This window comes from Lottia gigantea, assembly GCF_000327385.1.
Source record: "Lottia gigantea unplaced genomic scaffold LOTGIsca_5, whole genome shotgun sequence".
Lineage (NCBI taxonomy): Eukaryota > Metazoa > Mollusca > Gastropoda > Lottiidae > Lottia > Lottia gigantea.
This window is the reverse complement of record NW_008709715.1, coordinates 3,494,584-3,522,194: the sequence shown is the minus strand read 5'-3', so window position 1 is coordinate 3,522,194 and position 27,611 is coordinate 3,494,584. Positions and strand designations below refer to the sequence as shown.

Here is a 27,611-nt window from a genome sequence, read left to right as displayed (position 1 = left end):
AGAAATAATTTGTTTTATTTGCATAGGGTTATGGGAAATTAATTTTTTTGTTTCAAAAAATATATAATAAAAATACAACAAATCTTGAAACCATCAAGTTTCTTTTTGGCCAAAATTTTCTAAAGCCTTTAAAAGATAATTTTTCTTTTTGCAACATGAATATTTTAAAATTATGTTAAAAATATTAATATTATATGGAATTTTATCATTTTTTAGCATTTGGCCTACAAAACAAAATAACTTAACAAACTATTCGTCTTGACACAAGTAATTATATATTATTTTCTTTTGAATTTACAGGAATTCCATTGGCACCACTGTTCCAACACGACAGTCCCGGTAAACATTGTAGAAGAAGAAAAGCTAGAACTGTTTTCAGTGATCATCAATTAAATGGACTAGAAAAACGATTTGAAACACAGAAATATTTATCAACCCCAGAACGAATGGAACTAGCTTCACAACTTAGTCTATCAGAAACACAGGTAGGCATTCTTAAAACTTTACTGAAAAACATTACATAAAAATCTTGGAGCAAATCTGAAAACAGTCAGGACACGATGTCAAACCGTCATCAAAAACTTTTTCCTTTCCCTAGTAAATTTCATGCCGATTCCTAGATGTTGCATGCTTTTTCGAAGTTAATTCACACGATTTGTACGTGGATGCCCCATCTCGATAATATGTTCTATAATATATTTCAAATTATTCTTTCAGGTTAAGACATGGTTCCAAAACAGACGAATGAAACAAAAGAAAGGGCAAAGAAAATCTCAGACGGACACTCTAGACTGTGGTGATCTGGAGTGTGCAGATTTAAACACTAGTGCTTCTTCACCTGAAGAAAGTTTTGAAAGTGCAGGACATTCATGTGAATCCAACAGACTCTATTCTAGAGAAGGATATACGTCATATCCAGGATCAGAAATCGAGGATTCAGAAGAAATCAATGTTGTTGATACTGACGCAGAACATCTATCAGCTTCCAGACCATCAGCATCATCATCAGCGTCTTCCTTATCAACGTCAATATCATAGGTGTGATTCATCTTAATATTCAAGACTTAATAATTCTGTTCCCCAACAGAAGCTTTGTGGTCAATTTCAATGGTGAAAGTTTCACCCAGCCAAAAAATATGACTACAGGATGTATATGGGTTCCTTAAACTATACAAGCCAGTTTGCGAAAGTCATTCCAGATGGAAAAATTGATAAGTAGGCCTAATGTCTATGCCATTAAACTGATATATTCCTCATTACGCAACTGACTATTCAAACTTGCTCAAAATGAATGGTCACATGTTCTGGAAATCTACCGTATTCTGTGGATAGATGTAGATTGCAAATGAATGATGTACATGTAGTTCTATTGTTCAGTTGTAATTATAATAGTTAACTGAATAGCTAAGGGAAATACGTTGTTATCGAGTCATTTTTTCATTTTTAATATTGTCTTATTTTGTCGTTATTTATAAATAAACTTTTATTGAAGTCGAACAAAGTGTGAATTACTCCTAGCCGAGGTTCTTAACCACTGTATGGAATATCATACAAGTTTATGGACATGGCAGTCGAAATGTGGCAAATGCTTCCAGAGGGTGAACATGCACAATATCTTAGCTTTTGGGATTTTAAAGATTAAGCTGTGAAGTCAGTCTTGGATCCGTCGCAGTCAAGGGCTTATATCAACCGTCGACGACGAGATCCAATTTGTGTGCAAAAAAAACACGGTCATCTGATGAAAGCTGACAACTAAAATCAAACGATTGTTCAGATTCTCCCAGGTACCAAGTTCAAAATGCAGTTGCTCTCAGATCGCATTCTTGAACTACTTTAGCTGAAGAATCACTTCAGGAACTTACATGCTTTGGTGAGCGAGAGAAAAATAGTTTGGACCATGTGTGATCAGCTCAAACGAACAAAATACAATTTCAATTTACTTTCGTGCTGTTTAATCCAATTAGGCCCTAGCGCAACGAAGAATTAGGCTATGCCACGGTCAAGGGAGGTAATAAATTGTATAGTATGTAGGTATTGTGCAACAATGGCAGGTGTGGTCCAGGGCAGGGTGTGCTTACTCTTCTGGACACTTATTTAAATGATGCCACTTTTCAATATAAAGTGCTTCCCCGTTGTCTCGCGAGTTTACAACATTTCTTATCATTATTATTACTCTTGTGATCGGTTCCCTCTCTTGAACTGTTAAAATTATATAAAAATAGTATCATCAGTTACCTCCCTTGAGGAGTTACAAGATTTTGTGTTTTGTTTGGTATTTACCTTCCTGTTTGTCGTGTAGCTTGAGCAGCATTGGTGGATGCACCAGGAGGGGTTTGTTAACTATTCTAGACACCCGATACTACTTTTTATTATGAAATATATATATGATGAGTTGCCACCAGCTGATCCTATAATTTTACATCACACGAGGTTTGGTTTTGCCTCCCTATTTTATATGTAGCAACTTTCTCTCTCTCTTCTGATCTCCGGCTGCCATTTTCATCATTAAATGATTCTTCCTCATGGATGTGGATGTTTGCAACATTTTTTCTTATCATAATAAATAATAACAATTAAATTGTGATCAGTTCCTTCCCTTGATATTTTAAATAAATACTTTTTCACCAGTTACGTCCCTTGAATTTTTAAAATTCGCCAGTCAAACATAGAATTGTATGCTGAAGTCGCTATTATTATGTTGTTGGCGTTCCAATTTGTAGTGTTTGTTGAGCCAATAATATGTTGTTTTGAATTTCGGGTTTCGTTTTGAGGTTCTGGTCGTCAGTAGACGGTAGTATTTATTTAAGGGAGGTAATCTTCAACCAAATTTTAATCAGATCGTTATTACAACTTTTAGTCCGACAAGTTTGTTTGAATGAATGCAGGCTTATAAGTATCCATTTTAGTTACCTATTCAGGGTAGAGATAACTATTTTGGTAATTATATTTCTTACAAGTATGGTGGCAAAAAAATAAAAATTGGTATATAAAGTTGATCGCATGATTGAAGACAGTTTTTCTTCAACGTCATCCCTTCATATCTTCCTAATGATAATTCAATAATGGCCATACCTTGGAAGTTAATTTCCAAGGATGGCTGATTTAACTACATCATTGTATATCTACTACATCTTTTAACCTTCACAAATGTTTAATCACTGAGATGATATTTACAGTATAATATATGCTATAATATACAAATACACACACGAATACACAAAAAAAGATCATCTTGATGCATGGAATATAACGAAGGCCTACTTCAACAATTATTTTGAAATGAACTAAAATCCTGTAAAGGAATTCAACATTGATTTTCGATGTCTCCATATACAAAATCATAAGGCCTACGCTGTACATTGAAATTTTTAGTCTTCCTATAACAAATGACAATCAAACTTGTTCACTGGGTACTTTTGCTATTTGTCTTTCTGTAAGTTCCATATCATCTCGTACAGGAAGTATGGTAGCTCTAGCTTCGTCATCAGCACCTTCATTGGTGTAAACTGAGATATATTTACCCTGTCTGGGATGACACGAGGTACATTTACCTTTATATTTCCACACCAGATAAATCATTACACCAATACTTAAACAACATAGAGCTAACACTACTCCTATTAATATATACATAAAAGAACGAGGACATTTTAAATCCAATGGATGTAGTTCTTGTAATCGACGTCCTTCGAACTTAGTAGGAGCGTGGCACCTGAAAAATATTGTATGAGTACTAATACATTTTTGTAGTACATATAGCCCACATGAATATATGTGTAATTTTTACAGACATGGAAGATTGCAGACTGTTTTCAGTCGTCGGTGCACTCATGTTGACCAAATCAAGCGATTGGTCAGATACTAGATCAAATTATAATGTGCCACTTGAAATGAGTTTTACGTACTATTATACTTTCCTATGCATGATTATCTAATGAGTTGGAAAATATTATACAGTCTGTAGTCGATGCACCATTGTTTACTACCCAATCCAAACGACTTGACACCCTCCAGATCAGTCCCTCCAACCAGCAACACACATACAATAGAATACTTACGTGAGTGTAGTGTTAATTTCATGAAGAGTCACCAACCATTTGAGGTGACAGTCACAATTCCATGGATTTCCAGACCACTTTAATTCTTTCAACTGTTTCCAAGGAAAAGTATTATGATATATCGTTTCTAAATGATTTTCACTGATGTAAACGAACTGTAGATTTGAGAAACTGTCTTTAAAGGCATACTCTGATATAGAGTTCAAACTTGGATTTCCACGTAGATAAATAGATTTCAGATGAGGAAACATTTTGGTGGCTCGAGATCCAACTGATTTCAAACGTGGTAACTCTTCAAGTCTCAGGATTTCAATGTTTGTCGTTAACCCAGAATCCACTTCTCCAATAGAGTTGAACAGGTTACCACTTAAATCCAGTTCCTTCAAATATTTTTTCAGGTACTCGAATGTCTGATAAGGCATGTCGCCCAATTTGTTATTCCGTAGAGACATGGATTCTAGTCTATCTAATCCTTCAAACGCTCCAATTTGAAGATGAAATATCGTGTTGGAGGATAAATTCAAGTTTTGAAGAGCTAATAATGCATGGAATGTTAGATTGTTAATTTCAGTCAACTGATTGTTGCTTAAATCCAAATCGTGTAAGAAATTTAAACCATTGAACTGCCATTTATTCAATTCTGTCAAACTGTTCGAACTTAGATTCAATGTGTCGATATATAAATGATTCAAAGCATTGTTTTCTATGATTTTTATCTGGCATTGAGAAATATCCAAAAATTTCAGGTTATTAAGATCTGAAAACAAGAATGAAGTGTCTTTGATAATTTCCAATGGGTTGCCGCGCAGGTTTAATTTTTGAAGTTTGTGTAGACCTTGAAAAGTCTTTGCTGTGATTTTCTCACCACTGAATTTATTAAATGATAAATCCAATACACGAAGACAATGAAGGGATTGGAAGACATCATCTGGTACGGCTTCAATCTTATTATGGTGAAGATATAACTCCCGTAAATTACCAGATTTCGAACAATCTAATGGTAGTTCAGCATCTTGTATAATAGCTGGTAGTTCTTGAATAAGATTATGACTATAATCCATGATAGTAATGTGAAAAGGAATGTGTGTTTCAGGAAAGCTGAAGTCACCGACATCAGAACAGTTCCATATAGTCTTTCCTTCCAGTTCCCTATGATTGCAGTCTATCTCCATCTCTGTTTCCGAGGTCGTTATTTGTCCGATGAGGGCTAATATGAGAACGGGAAGTATACAGCAAGCCACAGCCATTTTGATGATATACTGGTTTCCTAACAAATCTGTAACAAATTTAACATCTAATTAATCTAATACATTGAAACATCAAACATCAAGACGAGAATTGTGTTTCAAATGCTAAGTCTTAAATAGCCAATTATCTTTGCAAACATGCATCGAATATAAAGAAAAAATGCATCTGCTTAGCAATTTTCAATGAATTCCATGAATTCCATAAATTTAAAATATCTGTCTTGACAAAAGCAAGAATAAAGTCGCACAAATATTTGCTTAAAAATGAAACTTACATGATAGAGAAGATCTATTCCTGAGCGTTTTTGAGAACCAAAAAATGGCCACCGAAGATGAAGTACGGTAAAAGCCACGTCATTTTTGATGGACTTTACTCCATGAATGATGGGTTAAATATACTTATTAACATGTATTTCATTATTATCATCTTCACTGTAGATAATCAAAGATAATCAAATACAAATATCAGTCATTATCTCTGTTATCTTATAATATTACTCAATTTATACGGACCTAATATAATGATATGTACACAGAGTTTCTCAAAACCTAATTACTATGGAAACAGTGAAATCTGAATGTTATTTAAACAATGATGTATAGATATACATTTTAAACCATGTCGTGATCACAACATAAGTTATAAATATAAAGATAAAGCAAGAAGTCTTGTAATACTTGCTATCAATGCTATCAAACAGTAGAACTGGATTTAAGTCATCCTCAGCACTTCGAAGTATTAAAATAACACTAAGTCTTTTCTTCCAACCTTGATAATAACATAATGCAAATGTTTTAACCATTTCATTTTCTGGTTTGAATGATAATGACCACAAGTTATTCTAAAGCAGTTGGTTCCAATTTAATTGTAGGCTAGTCCAACTTTAGATTTTTATTCTGAAACACTTTAACTTCTTCCCATGCTGACCATAGAAACTAAAACAATTACTTGGCTTTTGCAATGCCAAGGGAGATAATTCACTTTTGTTCAAAACTGCTCATTGATCTTTCAGGCCTTTTAATCACAAACACTGGTTTTCCTCTGATATCAATAATTACTTTCTGTCAGATACAGACATCACTGTCAAGTTAAGTTTTCAGCCAATGCAGAACCATGACCTCATAGAGCTAATCCACCAACAGTGAAGACGGATAATAAAAATAAAGAAGAATCATGTTTAAATATGGATACATTCATATCACCTTTTATTGGATTATAATATACATAATAATAATCATAATGGTATGCCTGTATTATGTGGATTGAATGACATAATACTGTCATTTCATAATTAACAATGATATCAAGGGCCAGAACTCTGCATTCATTTAATCACTTAATTTTTTTCCCCATATTTGTGTAATTAAATTTAACATGTGAAATCTTAAGTAGTATTTAAATAGATTCAGTGATGCCAAATATCATCTAGTAAGCTATACAATTTTAATAGCTAAATGGTAATCAAGATTTTGAGTGAAGAAGAGTTCTGGCCCTTGTTTTAATCTATTTACAGATTCAAGTGACAAGAATGGCCAACACAATATCAGACATTCTACATTATATTTTAATAACAATATTTATACAATTATTATTCTAATATACAATTCTATATACAAAATAAAACATGGAATTATTTCATTTTACAGGGATAAGTCCATGCAAGTCCCTAACTTACTAGAAAGATTTCAGCAGATGTTATTTTTGGACTGAAATTAAACTAGCTAAAGTTGTACTTATGTAAATATTTTCTGTCAGGGAGTTTCTTGGAATTATAAGGTCAAATGTACTTATATGGACAAAAAAGAGAGATTATTACCATAGTGATCTAAGTCTTGTGTACATAATGTAACTCAAATATAACATATATATAATATAATATATGGAGAAGTTCTGTGCATTAAAATGTTGAATACTCAAACTAATTCTGTGAATTTCTGTAAAATATTAAATGTAAAACTAATCAAATCAAATTAACCACAAAATATTGCACAAATACACAATAAGAGTTTTAATGGGACATAAAACCATTTTTGAAAATTGAAATTCCCTTTGGAATCAAAAGAAACAAAATGACAAGCAAACTATTGGAAAATGTCTCGAAATTTTCTTAAACATGAATATATTCAAAATAAAAAACAGGGAAGAAAGTTCAAATCACAGAAAGCTAAAAGTTACAAATATACAGCCCATGTTAAGTCTGTTATCTCACTTTTATATAACTCAAATTATTTTTCCCATTTTATATTTTCTGCTGTTTAAACAAAGCACTTTCCAAACTGATCATCACAACCATAATTATAAACAAGCAAAAAGCACAATGGATTATTTTGTATAATATACATAAACATATTTTGGCTTAATATCTTAAGTCATACAAACATACTAGCATATTACATCTTATCTTATATATCTTTCTCAATATTTTCTCTGGATTTATCAGTTTCATATCATTCACTACATCATTAAATTAACTGTTAAAATTGATCAAGTAGGGGATTGTGATTTAAAACAGTTTGAAGAGATTCAAAAAGAGTTTACAACAATTACAGTTTCTATTTGCACCCTCTGATTTCCTGCCAAACTATAGTGGTTCAAGTATTTATTGGCATAATTTCAAAAGTCAGGTCCAGTTTTTTGGAAGTATATGATTGTCGAATTGAAATCAGAATGGTGCAAACAAAAATTTTACAAAGATAAGAAAACCTCATTTGAATCCCTCTAAATATTTTTCTAACTCTAAACTTGACTGGACCTAAACATAAATGCACTTTCTGATTACAATCAGTTATTTTGACTAAATAATAAATGGTTTTGACTATACAGTGGATGTTAGATATTAATGAAGATATAAATAAACTGAGAAGAGCTAGATACAAAATACTTCAAGAAAACATTGTCACAAAAATACACAAAGAAAAAGGCACATTTAGAGAGAAAAGAATAAAAGAACGATAAATAGAGAATAAATTGGAATAAATTATAATAATAAATGAACTAGACAACTCTAGCACTAATTGTCATATTATATGAAAAGGATGTAGTTCTCAAATTATTTGCTTCATCAGCTGATCAGAGCTAGAGCTCAATGTCAGCCATCAGTATCACTTTTTAGAATTAAGCCTGATTCTCAGTTTTTCAACAATTCAATGCATGAAATGTATTTGACATGTCTGGAAATATTATCCCCAGTTATTCATGACAACAATATGTTAATAGTTTAATTTAGTTAAAATCAAAAAGCAGAAAATTTTGAAGCAACTTCCTTGGTGAGTGGATTTTCAAGAAAAGAAACTACTCTACGGATAAGGGACTAGTCTATTAACATGGATATAAATTATTGCATTCACAAGCAGTGGAATATTATTACATCTTTTATTATAATTATTATTATTTTGACTAGATAATACCATAATATTATAATAACAATGGGAGGTGTATATTTAAAACTGTGGGGAGAGAAAGGGGGGCAAGGCAGATTCAGAAATATTCAGTCAAATTTGTATGATGGCAACCTTATAATAATGTAAAGTAATAATAATTCAAAATGGAATTGTTTCAAAATAGCAAATAACATTTTAGAATTACTTATGTTGCTTGCAGCAGGAAGGTTCAGTGTAGATTCTGAAAGACCAAATATCAAATATTGGAAAATACCAGTAGTACAAATAAGCTTGAAATCCATAATTTCATTGTGAAAAAATCTCAGAATGGTGTTTGGCAAGATAGTGAAGATGTTTTCTTCACAAATCAACCTATCTAGAATTACAGACTACAAGCCTATCTAATGATCCGTCATTTATAAAACACATATTCTCTATACAAATAGCTTCAGATTTACTACAAAACCTACCAAAAATACTTCATAAAGATGATAATTTCTAATACATATCTAAAATTTTGTCAGGTTTGTCAATCTGAGGAATATATCATAAATGACATCATGCCATTAGACTAGTACTACACAAATTTCATTATCACTAAAGAAACAAACAATGCAAACAATATCAACAAGCAGATTGTAATGGAATAAATATTGCCCCATAATCAATTCCAGTGTTTTTAAATAAACATAGAATAATAATAATAATAATAGTCAATTCACAGGATGATAGGATAATAGAAAAATACAAAGTTTATTTAATACTAGGATGAATAAGGACGTAAATGTTCCAGTTGGATTTCCAGGGCAATTCTTTGTTCCATGACTTCTTGTAATTCTTGATTAAGTTCACTATTTAAGCGATTTAAAGTTGAATTCCTCTCTTTATGAGTTCTAATAGCCATTTGCAGATCTCTTTTATCTCTACTCACTTGTCTGAAAATATAGAACAGTTTATAAATATTTTTTCTATTCATTTTTTTTCTTCTTTTTCACGAATTTTTTGCAATTTTGCATGATTATTAAACCCTTTTCCCCTTCAAACAGAATGTTTTCTAAACTGCTGATTGATCAAAAAATCAAGTTAATTAAGTATTATCAATGTAACTCAGATATGTTTAATCTATTACAGTTTGGAGGTTGCATTTGCTCAATGAATTGGATGCTCACTGATAGTTTTGATCCCAGCAAAGGTCTATAACCTTTAAATTTATCAACTTGGTTTACCCATGTCATTGATGCACAATTGCACATCATTCTGGCTGACATGGAAAAAGCATTCAGTTTGGACAATAAACTGAGAAAAAGCAAGCTGCAGGCCCTGCACATTAAAGAACCCTTAACTGTTGGAAATAAAAAAAAGGAGTAGGCTATTGTTACTCATGTTTATATTTTCCTTACCTTATTGTAGTCATTTTACGTTCTGTCTCTTCTCCACCTCCAGCATCAATTAAAGTGGGTGATTTTAACTAAAAAAATTATAATCGCTAATTAGTAAGTAATAAAACAAATTTAGTTCAAAGTCTTCGCTCATCTGTGAATATTCAGATAAGGACATATGTTGATAAATCCTTAATAGTGGGGGAAAAATTAACATAAAATAAATACTTTACCCTATGATCTGTTGATATATTTAAACTACTATTGGTACTTGTACTATTTAGATCTGAAAATAATTAACAGACAAATATTAGCTCAAATTTTTCAGTTTTCTTTTGCAAATTTTCAACATACATCTGAAAAGATCATTTGCATACTGAGTAAATCTCACAGAATTCCTCTTTGAAATTTTATTTATTTAACATGGAATCTAAAAGACTAAATAGCCCTAAGTAAATCTCTTTTTTATATCAAGGACAAGATAATAAAATATTTTCAAAATTCTTCAAAATATTTCTTGTTTCTTAATAAGGGACCTACCGGCAGCACCAAAATGATTTCCAACCTGTAACAAAAAAAAAAAGAAGGGTTGTTATTTCAAACAGTCAAGATAATCAAAAGGTAAAAGATTCATGAATATTTATATTTAATATCAGCCATTATAACATATGCCTAGTTCTTAAACTTGATTAGACCAAAATTCTTTATGAGGGTAACCAGGGTGAAGTAACGTACATTGAAATAATTTCAGTATCAAAACAAATGAAGAAATAAAATGTTAAAATAATGCTTCACTTACTACATGTTATCAGTAAAGAGAAAATATTACAGATTATAAGGCAAATGTTAAGACAAACAAAACAAACTAAGCTACATTAAAAAATAAGCATTAAAAACAAAACAAAAGCATAGTTAAGTATTATTATAAACCTGTACTTCTTTGATTGAAGAGATTAAATAAATTGGATGGAATGTGTTGAAAGTCTTTGATTAGAGAAATGCTTCTTAAAAAAGGACTCAATTTGTGGGACATCATTGAAAGCACTGTTTCCCACACATTAACCAATCTTTATACCACTTTCCCTCAATTTGGCAATTCTCCACCAACAAAACAAACAGTTGTGAAGTGAAGCAAATGGCTGATTTAAACTTCAAGACAAAAGAGTTCCACCTATAAATATGTTCTGTTCTTTGTTGAATCATTTCAAAATATTATTGCACCTCTTCCTATTCAGGAATTGAACTTGTGTGTGAGAGCAATAAGTAATATGTGTTCTCTATCACACTATATGAAATTTAGAACTGTACACAAACCCTTCTTATTTCTTATTTTGATCTTCGTTATTTGAACATAAAGCAAAGAACTTGTTAAATACAGTTCTGCTTTTTTAGCCGAATTACTGTCCATGACAATGAAAATTGTATAAGTTATATTGTGCAAGATAAACACCCATTTCCATACAAGGGTCCAATTTCACAAAAAAAAAAGGAAAAATATATTCCAGTCATTTGAGTGGTTAATCATTAATATTCTTTTAAATTCAGTTTAATTAACCAATCAGGTGACAACATTTCTAAATTCTGGCTCCTGTTGTCAGAAATTTTGTAACTTTCTGTTCTAGTATCTAGTTACTTCTAGACAGCTGATTGGTCAATAACATCACTGGAATAACATCAATCAATGTTATTGGTATAGCACACTGCTGATGGTTCTGACAACAGATCCATAAATTTTAACCATAGTCAAGTTTTTGTGAAAAAGAACCCAGTGTATTCTATCCCATTATGAAAAAATAAAAATTAAAACCAGACTCCCACTCAGTGATAACAAATATCTCACCAATTTTTTAATATCTAGAGACATACAACGTCTATGTCTCTCTATTGGACCTATTTTAAACTTAGGCTTAATATGAGACATACGCTTCTGAAATAATGTTAGTAATATAATGATGTTAAATAATATAATAAGAAATTATCATAACTAGATCATAATTCATCATGTTAAAGTTATAAAGATTAATGTAGAAGAAGAAATTCAAATGAGTATTTAACATTAAAATTCAAGAAAGCAGCTGTGATGATTAGTTCGGATTCAGTTTTTAGATAGCATATCTTTTTTGGTCAATTGAATAGTTACCGAAGAATTCTGGCCAAATTCATGCTCAGAGTTTGCCTTAAATAAGTACCACAATAAAAATGTAAAGGCATAGACAATATGAATTATAATCCAGTTGCATACAACAATTAACATTCCTTATGGCAAAATACAACATTGAATGTTAATCAGCAAAAAGGATTTTTATATAGGAAAAAAAAGCTAGTATATATAAATGTAACTTTTCTTTTAAGTCAGTTCAGAAAGCATTTAATGATAAAAATTAGAGAAATTTGACAAGACTAGGACATGAAAATATAAGCACCTCTGTTGGTGACAGGTCAATATTGTCATTGAAAGAAACTGATTTTTCAATACTTGTACTTTCTACATTACCAACTCCTACTGTTTCATTGTCTTTACGTACAGGGGGCTGGAAATACACAAATCATACCAAAAACATGCAATGATTATGATGATGTATAGTGATCATGATAATAAATACTAATATATGACTGTGATAATATATTAGGTGAGATGATAATATAAGTTCAAATATATATCATGCTGGAAACATCACAAATGAATGATTAAATGACGCTCAGGGTTGATAAATGATCACTGCTTATCTGTTCATGATAATGATAATATCAACTGAAATGTAATAGATCTATAAAACATGCTGGAAACATGAATGATTAAAGGATGCTCTTGATTGCTAAGTGATTAGAATGCAAGATTAGCCAGGTAATGTGCCAGAACCTTTTAGTTCAGCTGCTCTATATCAGTGCTTAGCTCAATGCAGCATATAGAATTGTACATCTTTTACTGTCCTTAGATTCAAAACGATAATAAAGACTTATATGTGGTCAGAGCAATGATCATGATGATAATGAACAATGGTGATAACAACAACTATGATAATGATAATGGTTATAATGGGGCACAACAGAAGCCAAGATATATAATATATGGAGAGTAAACAAACTCATGCAGAATATAAACTTGTCAACTTACATCTTTTGGTGAGACTCTAGGTGGTACAGCAGGGGGAGGTAATAAACCCATTAAACCACCTAAAAATATAAACAGGATTAGATACCATTAAGATACCTATGTCATTGCAGATGATTTCTTGGACCAGATGAAGCTTGCTCAGTGTCCCTGTTTTAAAAAGCTGAAATGATCATTCTTTTTGGATTTTCACCCTCTAGAAATTCCTCATATAAATCAGAAATTATGTATAAAATATAAGTTAAAAACTGAGAAAGCATGGAGATTATACAACTTTCTGGTTGTCATGAATTAAATTTTTGAAAATTCCCACCGGAAAATGAGGCAGGTTTTTTTCTATACAAAATACATGGTCTTTAAACATAATAAAACATCCAGCCAAAAATTGCAAAAGCTTATAATAATGGAAATAATTTGACAGTAAATTAACAGTTTGAATTTCAGAAAACCAATTAACTTACCACCATCAGTACGACTTTTTAAATCTACAGATAAACTACGACCGTGAGATTGAGGTGGTCGTGGCGGTGGAGCAGGAGGTTCTTGACTAAAACCCTCCGTACTAGGTGGTAATAATACAGTTGGTCTTTCAGCAGTAGTACTATCATGTTGACTAGAGAATGGTGGTGGTTGAATGTGACCTCTTCCAACCATTGGGACTACAAATCAGAGAAAACACTTTACTGAATCCACATACTTACAGAAGAAAATCGACATGGTGTACCAAATTCAGTATTTGGTATTTAATTTATTATAGCAATGCCATTTTTAATTGGTGCCAAGGATCATGAATATGAAGGAAGAATGTTTGAATGTTAAATAGATTCACTAATGTCTTTTTCAACAGTGTTGGCAAACCATTATTTTTTGCATAAGGTACAATCATTATGTATATTTTAATCTTGAAAGGGATATAGTTAGGCACTTGGTCAAAAAACAAAATGATAAACAAATTAACTAGATAACCATATCCCTTTCAGATTTGATTTTTACCATATATTTGTAAAAACTGTTACCTAGATAAAAACTGGGTACATTTGTCACTACACAACATTGATAATATAGTACAACATTCAACAAATTACCTCCCCCTATACTAAATATTGCTAGAAACGGTGCTAGAAACTGGAAGGTGTAAACATTCATTGATAACATGCTCTCTTAATATTCTCTACAGAAGTGTTCAAATTTCTCCCTTCACAGTGAAATTCCAAAGTAGTTTCTGCAACTTTAGTCTTATCTATAGACTCTTTGTTAAGATTTACAAAGATAGACCTAGTTATATGGAGGATATTTTGTCAGGGTAAGCATGTCCTATTCGCTAGTGACATCTGTCAAAAAATGGAGTCTGCTTAAATTTTAAAACTGGCAACTGAATTAAATAATGGAAGTGAACAGCATTCTCGGTACCTTGTGTGTTTTTCTTTGGTACAGGTCGAGGCCTAGGATGTAAAGGTGTATTGTACTTTGAGCCAGGACCCTCTGTTTGCCCCACAGAATCACTGGCCGAGGACTCTGTATGTGACCTTTGTTTTGTAGGAGTCACTAGATTATTTTGAGCAGTTGTATCACAATCAAGCATGCCTGGATCTGAAAACACAGAAACCAAAAGAACACAAAATAAAAACAACAGAACAACATAGAAACAAGCATAGAAACCAACATGAAATTAAAAATACAAAATATTGAAACTAAAAATTATGGTGGTGCTGATATTCTAATCTAGAAATACAGTGATAATAGACAAAGATAGCCTGTAAACATTTTTACTACTTTGTCAATTCTTTGTACATAAATACATGCATAGAAGAGACCTGATTGGATATTTATAGTACTTGATATATAGTAAAAAGTTCGCAAACTAGTTTACATTTTCTTATTTGAGTTACTATTTATGATAATGATATGCAACTGAAAACTATGCTGATAGTACCTTGATCCAAAACAAGGTGATAGAAAGAATCTAATAGAAGACTATCTCTTTCAAACCCACTATCTGAGAATGATGATATTAGCAATTAACATGATTTTGAGTAAGTAGGAGTTCAACAACAAAAAGATGCAGCTGTATTTCCACTCTTATTCAAATTTGACAATGGCATATCCAAAATAGATCTGTAAATGTGTCTAATCTAATTGAAATTAGGTTACAATTTTGTTAGGTTATTAATTATTTTATTATTTATCTCATTGGTCATAACGCTCTTCTTTGTATTTCGCTTACCCACAATTTATAGTCGATCTTGGTATAAATCTTTTTAGATTAAAACTGGGAAAAAAATAATAACGAAACGAAATTGTAATCTGATTTTATTTAAGTCCATTCAAATCTGTATCTTCACATTCACCACAGTAACTTTAACAAGGAATAATGATCGCTTTTTTTCATCTATCAGAGAAATCTAATCTATCACATTAATAGTATTAATTTGATAATTATTAGTAACTAAAGAAATGAGCTAATATCCTATCAGGAGAAACTGTCAAAAGAAATCTAAAAACTAAAAGCCTAATGTTGAGTTCGGAAGTAAAAATAAATGTGTTTAGAAACTAAAAAAGACATTGTTACTGCTTAACTCTCTATCAAACATTTCATAATAACCTTGATAAATTAGGCTCAATCATAATATTAGGGCATATTTTTGGTTGTTTTATTGATATTGCAAGGTTCTAAAAGGACTTATTTTTATAAAGTTTGTCTTAATAAATATATTATCACATTCTTTTATAAAATTTTAAATTTCAAAGAATGCCATTCTTCCTGTATTTATCATGGCAGCTAATATAGTTCTATTCTATCATAAAAGTAAGAAGGGTATTGGGCTTCAGAATTATTGAGTTAAGTTAATTTCTGCCACCACAATAACAAATTTGGAAGAGTGAAGCAGTGACAATGACTAAAAGACTAACTAAGAAATAGTAAGTAATTATGAGTAAGAGATTAATGTGTGATATAAACAATATATATATAATAAGTTATTTACCACTATCATTGTTGACTATATTACTTTGATCACCTTAAAATCAATAATGACATTTAATTCAATGTGAACAACTTCTTAGTTTGTCTGACAAACCATTCCAATGTTATCATTATTTTGTTATTTCATGTCTTTTACACATTCTACGTTTTGAATCGTTTACCATCTGTAAGAACAGCAAGCTTGTGGTGTTGGAAGCCAGTAGGAAACAATCACAAAACTAGTTCGGTATGTTTACTGAGGGAAGAATAGCTCAGTGAATATCATTGCTACACTATCAGGCACTATCAATAGAAACCAGTCTGAACCCAAAACTTAAAAATTGTTTCTTTTATTTCAGACCAACTTCTAAGGCGAAAATTTAACTCTTAAAATTTTAACCCGATCTTACTACAAACCTATTTAAAGCACAACTAACTAATGTATATATAACAGATGCAATTATACAATAACAAAATTCTTATAAAAACTTTCAAAAATAAAATTCCTCTATTAGCAAGGTAATAACAACTTTAACAATTTGGGTAAAGCACATCTAACTTGATATTTAACTGATACAAGTACAATATCCTTATACAACAGGGAGACTTGTATAACCAGAATAGCAAGAATATCAAGCATAAGTATATACACTACCTGATAATGCTCTGCCTCTATCATAACCTTCTGGAGCTAGAGGCTGACCATCAGGTGACATTCTAACAGCTACAGGATGTACTATTTTTGAATCCTAAAAATACAAGTAGAGATATTCTAATACACTGTGGAATCAGTGGAAACCAATGAACCCATAAAATGATATTATAGAAAAGTCATAGTACTCAAAGTCACTGTTAATAGAATTTTAAATGTTATGATTTACATCTTTATTATAATCCAATGATATGACAGTATTGGTAATTTTTCTATATTTTGTGTTATTTAAAGGGATTGAAATTTTTGATGTGTATCAAGGACACTGATAGCATCACTTTGGACCATTGTAGGAACCACAGATATCTGATTAAAATTTGGAATGGTACAAATTGATGCTATCAGTGTCACCAATATACATGAAATTTTTAGAAAACCTCTTTATAATCCCGGTAATAGTATGTCATTGAAAGCATAAAGCTTAAGTATGAAAAGATTTTTGATTTTGTAAGGTGTATTTACATTTGTGGTTTTTTCATTATCTCAAAGTATATCATAAGTCATAAACACTTCTTTTTTTTTTATCCACTCAAGGTCGTTTTCCCTATAACAGACTAATAAGTTTACTTACAGGATCACCAGCTATCGGTTTGGCAAATTCAAAATTAACAGGTTTTAAAGCAGGGGAGGGAGCTCCACCAGATTCTGGTGATTCAATAGGAAAGTTTGATGACCATTGCTGAAAAATATTGAAAAGAGATTCCTCTTGAAGACTATTCACAACAGGTATCCTGAGATTTTATATTAGAATACATATAATCACATTCTTCACGTTTTGTAATATCAACAAAATATCTTGCTTTAACATAAACATTTCAATTATGTCAAGTTTGGCTTGATGTTATTTGGCCTTATACTTCATAAAGCATACAAAAATATAAATATACAATATTGAATATTGTCAAAGACTCCCATTTGAGACCTCACAGAAATTTCATCAAAATGGAATATTGATTGTATTCAGATCCTACATAAATAGTTAAAGTTATGAATCATCATGTAAATGAAAGTCAGACAGACATACCTGTTCTGGGGGAGGGGTGACACGTTTTAACGTACTTCCTTGTGGTAGGTCGGCTGCAAATGGTTCATCTAGAATAATCAGTTTGTTAATATACAACAATAAGTATCAACACCAATCAAATGTATAAATTTCCTTCTTAAGGATTTGTTAATAAAAAACAACATGTCATTTTAAACTAATTAACAATGTTTCTTTAGTTACATGACTTATGGACAAACACAAGGGCCACCTGATATGAGGTATTGATAGAAAGACAACCTCTTTTCATTTTTGGCATATTCTAGAATTTGATTTCAAGTTAAGGACAATGTACTCCACATGACATCAGCATAAGACTGATTCTATAAATATATAAACCTACCATTTGTTAATGTTGCGTATGGCATTAAAGATAAAGGAAGGCGTTCAGGAAGCTCTATGTCATTACGACGTAACACAACAAGATGCATGGCTATAATAAATTCTTCTAAAGATAAAGCCCCATCACAGTTAAGATCTGATAATTGCCTGAAATAAGAAGTAACAATATAAGATATACCACTGTTATTAGAAATTTGAAAATGATTTGTAAAAAAAAAATTTAACCTATATCTAGTCGAGCATTTGTTCACTTTACAATTGAGAAGATATCTTTAGGATGGTAGTCTTTTGATAATAGATTTCAAATTAGTATTCCCTAGATTGAGAAGCCAAAAGTGAAAACTAGTAATCTTACCAGATAGTGGATAATTCGGTAACAGGTAACTTGGATTTTTCAAAAAATTCTTTAGCAACAGGACCTACCAAAAAAACCATAAGCAAGGAAAGTTATTTATACAGTTAACAAACAAAGTGTTTTAAAATTCTAAATAAAAGTAATTAAATCAAATTCAACAATGGATCAACATATAGAAATAGCCTAGATAAATTATTTCTTCAAAAAAGGAGCAAATGGCAAAGTGGCAAAAGTAGCCTTTAATTCTGTCAACTTAAAGATTTCAAGGCCTTAATTTTGGCACAACAGTGACTTACATATGAAAAATCGACTAGGATAACACAACAGTGTTAGCGTCTTAAAGGTCAAAAGATTAAGAAGATTGACAAGGATCAACTTACCAGAGATCATACCAGATAAATCTGGTTCCATAGTTTTAAATTGTTTAATATAATATTCTCTTTGTTCATCAGTAACACAGAATACATCATCTACACTCTCAGCTTCAGAACTTATTGATGAGGAATCAAAATTAGGTGGTTCTAATAAATCCCATTTCTTTACCCCATTACCTATTAACACTGAAAGAAGAATTTGTTAATATCTTATATGTGGTCCTTCTTTCACTAACCAAGATGAGAGAGGTTGGTATTTGCTGAGAGAAGTTAAAAGCATAGCCTGTAGCACACAAGTCCATACTAAAGACTTATTTATGAAAGCAAGCATGAGTTTAAATTCCACTACTCTTTTAAGCTTACAATTTTGAAATTACATCCACTTACTATGACTTTCTTCATCTTCAAACACGGCCCAACCTCCATTTTCATTGGTTTCATTATTATATATACCCCCTTCTAATGCTACTGGATTAACATGACCTGTATCTAAACCAGTCTGAGCAGGTAATAAGTTATCACCACCTGACATAGTATAACTAGCTGGTGCTGTCTGCTGTTTAATCAGTTGACGCTTAATACCAGCTGGTGAAACAGGTGGTGATTGATTTGGTGAAAATTGGGGCGATTTAGTTTCTCTTGGTGATGTTTCATCTCTATTCAATACCTTGAGAATAAAACAGAAATATTCAATAAATAAAGGCTATTTACACCATGATGGTACAAAATATACCTACCCCTACAAAAGCCACTTGATAGCGTTTTAGACAATCAAAATGCTGTTATGCTCGAGAGACAAAAACTAGGGCAGACAGGTAAACAATCCATTGCCCAACACAAATGAAGCAATGGTATGGAATAGATGAAAAGACAATAAGCTCTGTGACAGTGCAAATAGCCAGTGCAATAAATAAATCCATAACAGTCAATAGTACGATTTCTTAGAAAACTATATTCAAAACCATATTGAAAGCTTGTCTAATCTGGACAGTATAATCCTATTGAAATGTATCTGCTTGTGAGACCAGACAATATGTGTCTCTGAAATTGAACAATTGTAACCATATCCTTCAAGCCCACCAAATAACAAAGACTTGCATCTTCTCACATAATAAATAGACATATACCTGATTATCAAATTGTTGTTGTGGTAGTGGTTGTACTGGTTGTTGTACAACAGGTTGTGTAGAATCAGGTACTATACCTCTATACTGACCAGATAAACTACGCATATGAGATTTTTTACCAGGAGGGGGTGGGGGTAATTGTCCTTTACCAGATTTAAAATTACTGTAACAGAAATAAATTGGTATTTTCAAGATTCTGATTAATTGATTACTGAGAAAATTGGATAAATTCTGTCCATATTTTATACAAATATTTGAGATATCGAGAGTTGAAAACTGGACAAATTTTGAAAGAGTTTAAAACTGGACATCAACATTGCCATATTTCTATTGTGTAAGTGTAAATAAAGGCTAGCTCAATTACATCTCACATGCTTAAAGAGCAAAATGACAATTTGACTTGAATCAGACACAACTGGCAAACAGCCAAATCATCATCCCTTGATAATATACACCCCTCCCTCTGTTTACAGATATTATATAGTTGTGCTTAGTAAATATTCATCAAGTAATATAATCCTTTAAATAGTATCAAGTCACTGACATACAGTATCTAATTACTATATCACACTCTTAACAATCCTTTTTAAACTTAAATCTTAGTAATATCAAAGTACAGTTAATGATACATGTACTTAAGATAAATACTTCAATATGGACCTATCTGCCTGTATTTTCAAAAATCAATAAATTATATTTCATTTCAGTTACTTACAGCACATTTCATTGAGATTTTCAATTTATTTTCACAATAGCTTATTCTTTAAGCCTTGACATCAAATTTAGACTGTTTGACCTTAACATCATTGCTTTTTGACTCAAAAGCTAAAAATAACTCTTATTTACATAGTATTCCTCATTGTTTTGATAAGTTTTCTTTGTTTACAAGATATGTATTTAACAAAAAATAAGAAACCAAAAAAAACCTTAAGATACAAATGAATATTTTATCAGACTGTCATGTTGTTAAAGCAGACAACATTGAAAGTAAATACTTACATCTCATTTTCTCCTTCACCAGTTGTACCTTGACTCCATTTCTTCTCACCAGCACCTTCAAAATAAAATGTCCTCATATTTTACACTGGGTTATAGAGCAACTAAAAACGTGACATTCATTCTAAAGAAAAGATTATTGTTGCCATGAATTTACCTCTTAAAGCCAATTGATTCATCTCACTTTTACAAATTCCTAAATATCCATTTGAAATTTTGTCACTGTATTCTACAGTTTCTTTACAGGACATGTTTAAAAATAGACCACTTATAGTCTAATATAGACTCAGATGTGTATGATTAATGTAATAAAACTTCTCAACACATCTGCCTAGCTTGCTTTCAGAAGGCTAATAATAATGAAATGAAATGACAGGCAATGATGAAATTCTTTTGAATAGTTTTGACCTTGTCAAGACTGGGTATAAATACTGTACTGCAGTACAATGAATGTATTAATATTTTTATACAACATCCGTCAATAGCTCTTATAAATTGTAATGTTGAATATTGCTTCAATTTTCTCAAACCAACTAATAAATGCTACATTTTAACATTGATAAAAACTTCATCAATTCTCACTTAAATTCTTCTTTTGTATTGATAATGAAATTTCAGACCTCAGCTCATATTAAAAAAAAATATTTGGTAATGCTCATGAGAAATAGTGAGTGACAGGCAGCATTAAGCTAAGATTCCATATACGCGTCATGCGGATCCGACATCCATCATGCGTTAAAAATCGAAATGGTTGGTTTAAGAGGGTATGATTCCATATATGCAGAAGCGCTATCCGTCAAAGGTCTCCGTCATGCGTCAAAAAAATCGCTGGTTGTAGCGATTTTTGACGCATCCAGGCGCTTTTCCGCACAAAGATCTCCCAAATGTGATGTCTTTTTTATGAACCAAAGCATCCATCTGTCTACAAGTCTGTACGTCAAAAGAAAGATAACGCATACGTTTAACGCACATATGGAATCATATTTGACGCGTGACGGTTCTGCAAGGGCCATTTATGTTTGCATGACGCATTCGCATGACGCATATGTGGAATCTTACCTTAAAACTGACAATATAATTTATTTTTTTAAATACTTTAGTATCAAAAATAGCACAAACCCAAACAGATATCTCAATTAAATTTCTTACAGTATTATGGGCACATGTGATTGTACTAACACCAACAGCATTTTTAAAAAATTGTGTCCAAATATTTACTTTTATACAATGAAGTTTGCTGAAACCCACTTTTACTTTTTGCAAAAACATGTTCAAAGTAACATAAAATATAAATATATGTGAAATAATAACAAAAGGCAAGACTTACCTGGGTCATTAACTTTTAAATTGAATTTAGGAAGGTTTAATTCTGTACCAGTATTCAGACTTTCTATCTTCAATGGAAAACCAGACTGTACAGCAGCTATTAATTTCAATGCTATATAAAACTGACTACGGCCAAAATGACCCAGTCTCTTCGCTCCACATAGCTCAGATACCTGAAATTATAATATATTATTATTAATGTGGATATGACACAATGCTATATTGATGTAGTTCATAATACATAACATGATAATTCTCAAAGCAAGAATAAAATCTATATATTTCTTTTTCTTATTCATATGTATATCCCTCTACAAAAAATACAAATATAAACACTATCTTCAATTAATATACAGGTTCAAATTTAATACAGTCACATCTGATTGATCTATTTGGAATACTTTCACTTCAGATTCACAACATCAGTTTTTCACTTCCTCTTTCAAATATCTCTTTAAATCAAAATCTTCCATAAGGAAATGTTAGAACAAAATCATTAAGATCTTCCTTCCTAGAAAAATCACTAGATATAAACAGTTAATATTAGAACACAAAAGACCTCTCATAAGTTTTGATTAATGTATATCACATTTTATGCATTTTTCAGTTCAGACTTTGAATAAGAATTCAATTTACAAAGAGTAAATGAATCATTGGTTTAGAATGTTGAAAATGCTTCTCAATATTTTAACCCTTTAAATACCAGTGGCTTTTAGTACTTCTGAAGACTATTTACTTATGTTTAAGACCAAAATTGATCCCTGAAAATGAACATCCTTGGTCTTTAAACTAACATTGTGAAGCAAAGGCAGTCTTTATCATATGCCATAATTTAAGCCAAACATTTCTGATACTCAGTGTTCAAAGGGTTAACTATTAGTAAGTATCAAATATATATCAGACATACACAGTAGATGAAATCAATAGATATACATTTAATAAATACATAGTGCAGTTCAATATCCATAGATATGAAACATGACAGCTAGTAATCTCTTGGTGATGCTAAAAACATTAACATGATTACAGTCCTGGAAATTTGACCCAATTTGTACTGTTTGCCGCATGGGATAACTCGGTCTACAAGAAATATTATATTACATTATAACAGTGTAATCCAGTTGCCTACAAATTTTTGAGGAAAAAATGTTAGGACCACCTGCAGATTCTAAGGACAAGGGCCATCTAAGCTAAAATTCAAATATTTTCACTCAATAATCTTATTTTAGCTTTCCTTGAATAATAATAACCAATATTTTGTAAACACTACCGGTACCATATGTTTTGTAAAATCTGTCTATATTTTTTTGCCTTGATGAGTCTTGTAATTCCAGAAAAAATTGATCAGATTACAATATCACAAATACATGTATATATATTTTAATGTTAATTTCTATATGAAGCCTTAGAAGCATGAAAAATCGCAATATGTCTAGTAACTTTTAAAGCTCTTCAAATGGTTATTGACTTGAGAATGTACAAAATCAATACAAAGTTCACACATAAAGATCTGTCACGAAAAAAAGTCATAAGTTTTTCTTAATAGCTTTAAACAAACTATAAAATCTTACAGCATACTACTGAGACAAATTTCAAATGTTATCTAGTATTAGTGAGAATTAAAACACCATAGATATCACCTTACACATAAGGTAATGACACATGGAGGTTGACACAAACTAGAGTCTGGCATATGAATACCGGTAGTCTAAAATCATTTGGAAAAACCTACTGATTACTAAAAATTTAATTCAGAGAATCATTAATTGGATTGTATATGTTTTGTAAATTATTATGAGTATCAGGAACACTGATAGCATCAATTTGCACCATTCAAATTTTCAGTCTGTGATTCATGCAATTCCATAAAAAATAAATGTTTGGCGACATCAATAATCGCAAAATATACTTTGTCACATAAGGCCCTTTGCAATTAGTGAATTAGAACCACAGATGTCTGAATGAAATTTAAAATGGTACAAATTAATCCCTGTTACACAAAAATACATTTTACAAAACCTTTAAAGTGGAAGGCCTAATCATCTTATGTAAGATTAGTTGACATCAAGAAACCCAAACATACTAGTGTGAATAGTTTGATAGTACTTTAATTTGGTCATTCTTCAGATAGACAAGAAAACGAAGATATTAAAGTAAGTAATTGACAGTAATAGAAACCAATGCATGTTTTTGACGTCTATAAAATTTTAGTTTTACATATCATGTAGTATCCATCTTAATATTTAACAGGTTTTTGTCCATTCTGCCACTGTGGCAAACAATGCTTGATAGTTGGACACAATAGTTTTTTTTTATAGTGAAAGTTACTGTTGGAATAAGTATAGGGAAAATTCAGCACATTTTATGGGTACTTTTCCATCAGAAAATTAACTTTCTTTGACAAATGGTAATATCGTTAAAGGGACAGAGGTTAGCTATTTTTGAGCATTGATTTGGGTCTTGAATACATTAAACAGAAGCAGAAGAAATGTACAGAAATCACAAAATTTCTACACAAATTATCTCAAAATAGGAATTTCACTTGCTATTTCCATAATATATATCTTATTCTATAAATGGCAGGTACTCAAGAACCCAAGTTGTCTTTTTAACGCCGATAATTCTGGACACACATAGATTTGATTATCATTGGTTAGCTTTACTAGTCTGAGACTAAAGTACAATTTGTCAAACGGATGGCAATCTATCTCTTTAAAGATGGTTTTCCTTATTTTTAAGTGTCAAATTAAGCAAACTATTTTATCAATTGGTGCTTCTAATGAATTATCATATCATTTTATTATTATTGAATATAATTAAGAGTTTTAACCAAACATAAATGTCCATGTATGTACAGTCTGGACAAACAAATAAAGACTTTTTGACCTTTCTTGATCGGCCACTCATTGTAATTATGCTGGTAATTCTCTTCTAATTTAGCTAATCATGAATTAATTATGGACATATGAGACAAACTGGTATTTTTCCAAGTCATAAGAACACCTCTACTTTCTATTCATATTAGTATTAGCATTTTCATTTTCATAAATGAAAATAAGGAAACCTATCTTTAACCTACAAATTTTAAAGAAGATACGCATTGGAAGAATAGAAACGCCTTTAAGTAGAGCTTTCTTCAACCGTGCGACAGAATTATCTCTTTAATCATGTCAGTTGACAGAATCTTTACCAATAGATCCAGAGCAGTAAAGCTGTTTAGTTTAGCTGTATTGCATCCATATACTGATTGAAATATGGGTGTCTGATTTCTGACCCTTAACCAGCCTATAATTATATAAAATATCTATTAGAGAGGTAAATCCCAGTAAAATATTTTATCTAATTTTTGGGTTTACTTTACTCGCTACAGGATTCTTATACTTGACAGAAAGAAAATACACAAACAAACCTTTCTAACAATATATGTAGTCATATTAAAGGGACATATTAGCCATTTATTGGGGGGTTGATTTGGATCCTGAATATATGTAAATAGCATTTGAAAATAATTGAAATGTAAGAAAATCACATAATTCCTTTGTAAAAACCTCAAACTAGAAATTTCACTTTCTATTTCAGGCTGAAAAAATCAGGATTCATGGTGCATGAATTTTTAGGCCTGATTCAACATTTCAAGAATGTCTTTTCTATATATGGCAGTCTATAGACCGGAGCATCTGTCTCTATTCCAGCCTCTGATAGCTATTTGGACAGATGTCAGCCGGTATTCTGACAGAAAAATAGGCCCAGTTAAAAGTGGACATTCCGCATCACTGCAGGTGCGGGGGTTTAAACCTATTTAGATACCTCGGATCTGCAAAACCTAGGTATCTGGAAAGATGAATATTTTTGTAGTTCAGTCATACCATTATTTTTTCCCTACTCCGTTTATGCACAACCTAAAGTTCAAAGAGACACGTAATACTAACAAAACGAAAGTTACGGTGATGCCCAACAATATTATGTTAGAGAAAATGCATCTTTGAAGGTGTGAAAAATCCCCATTTAACAGGGTCTTTTCTTCTGACAACTGTCAAAATATACATCAGAGGCTAGAATAGTGGCAGAGGCAGATGTTTCAGACTAAGCAGTCTACAGAAAAGACAAGTTGTCTTTATGACTTTCAAATGTTGATAATTCTGGACACATATGGCTTCGAAGGCTCAAATTTAGAGCAATGAACAATATTACTGATCAGCTAAAAAAATTCCCATTTCTAAGACTGAGGAAAGATTGGTAAAACTGATTATTTAGTAAATCAAGCAAATCATTTGAGGTCTGGGAATATGTCACCAATTAAATGAAGGAATTTGTTTACAAGTGATAGGATGAAATCACTCTGGTGGATATTGTAAAGGAGGAGAAACCACTGCATGCTGCATGGAAAAAAGCTTCTTGGACAGATGTTTGTTGAATGAATTTATTCAATCTTAATCTATTCAGAAAGAGCATAAAACTTTCATAGGCTAAGAACTCAGAAAATCATTGGTAAATTAAATACAACTGCTAATCTTGCCTTCAGTTAAGACCAAATGTATCCTGAAATATTGTTATCACATTTGCTAACTTCGTAACTAGGCTAATCTAATGATATTCAAGATTTCATTTATACAAAATGAAGATGGGTTTGGCTTATGTCTGGGACAATAACAACAATGAATATTCATTACAATTTCAATGCACACAAACAAGATGGAAATAGGGTTTATACCTGCACAAGGGCCTCTGGTGCTAATCCAGACCCACGAAATAATTCAGATGCTTTCAGACCGGTAATTTTTCCTGTACCATCTGAGTCACACGCCTGAAAATATTCTCCATAACATCTCTGTTCAGATTCACTTAGTTTCAAACCTTCCATAATAAATGTTCAAGAATTTAATTTTCAAATCAAGATCAACATGTAATGAGGAAGAAGTAAATCTGATTGTCAAAGCTTCTGATGTTTATATTGTTCAATAAATTATGATTAAAATTCGTTGATTATGGAGTAACCTATCGCTGAAGCCTCCATCTTTAATCGATTTCTCGGTCAATGTCAGTTGTGGTGCGCAACCATAATGTTTTGTCAAAATTAAATATTATGCCTACAATAATATCTTCAACTCTTAATCAAAGCAAACTCAATTTAAATAATATTTATTGAATTCACTGCATTTATTTTTCAAAAATAAAGATATCAAACGGATTTTGGATTT

General features: G+C 31.3%; 3 protein-coding genes across 3 annotated transcripts; 1 reads left to right on the top strand and 2 right to left on the bottom strand.

Annotated features, from left to right (window-relative positions):
• Positions 1 to 356: 356 nt before the first annotated feature.
• LOTGIDRAFT_89582 (hypothetical protein) lies at positions 357 to 798 on the top strand (the record flags this gene model as incomplete). The annotated part of the gene is made up of 2 exons (XM_009061972.1): positions 357 to 485; positions 718 to 798. Coding segments are annotated over 2 exons (210 nt in total), but the record flags the coding sequence as incomplete, so codon positions are not given.
• Positions 799 to 3,136: 2,338 nt separating this feature from the next.
• LOTGIDRAFT_229082 (hypothetical protein) lies at positions 3,137 to 6,233 on the bottom strand. The gene is made up of 3 exons (XM_009061971.1): positions 5,581 to 6,233; positions 4,059 to 5,334; positions 3,137 to 3,712 (listed from the first exon to the last, which is right to left on the bottom strand). The coding sequence occupies exons 2-3, from the start codon at positions 5,303 to 5,305 to the stop codon at positions 3,394 to 3,396; spliced, it is 1,566 nt and encodes a 521-aa protein (XP_009060219.1). The 5' UTR covers positions 5,306 to 5,334; positions 5,581 to 6,233; the 3' UTR covers positions 3,137 to 3,393.
• A 1,373-nt stretch (positions 6,234 to 7,606) lies between these two features.
• LOTGIDRAFT_229081 (hypothetical protein) lies at positions 7,607 to 27,274 on the bottom strand (the record flags this gene model as incomplete). Its single annotated transcript, XM_009061970.1, has 21 exons — positions 7,607 to 9,621; positions 10,087 to 10,154; positions 10,299 to 10,351; positions 10,606 to 10,630; positions 11,906 to 11,992; positions 12,489 to 12,596; positions 13,181 to 13,239; positions 13,639 to 13,836; positions 14,588 to 14,767; positions 16,795 to 16,888; positions 17,423 to 17,530; positions 17,876 to 17,943; positions 18,237 to 18,382; positions 18,591 to 18,654; positions 18,971 to 19,150; positions 19,352 to 19,631; positions 20,092 to 20,254; positions 21,091 to 21,145; positions 22,415 to 22,586; positions 25,823 to 25,891; positions 27,125 to 27,274. 21 exons carry the CDS (start codon positions 27,272 to 27,274, stop codon positions 9,450 to 9,452), a joined length of 2,499 nt encoding a protein of 832 aa, XP_009060218.1. The 3' UTR covers positions 7,607 to 9,449.
• Between the last annotated feature and the right edge of the window lie 337 nt (positions 27,275 to 27,611).

What these genes read in the sequence shown, in the direction of transcription:
- LOTGIDRAFT_229082 (XM_009061971.1), bottom strand. Translation starts at nt 5,305, where the DNA reads ATGGCTGTGGCTTGCTGTATACTTCCCGTTCTCATATTAGCCCTCATC. An exon ending in GAAATTAACACTACACTCAC is followed by an intron (nt 3,713 to 4,058) that starts GTAAGTATTCTA and finishes AATATTTTTCAG; the next exon opens with GTGCCACGCTCCTACTAAGT.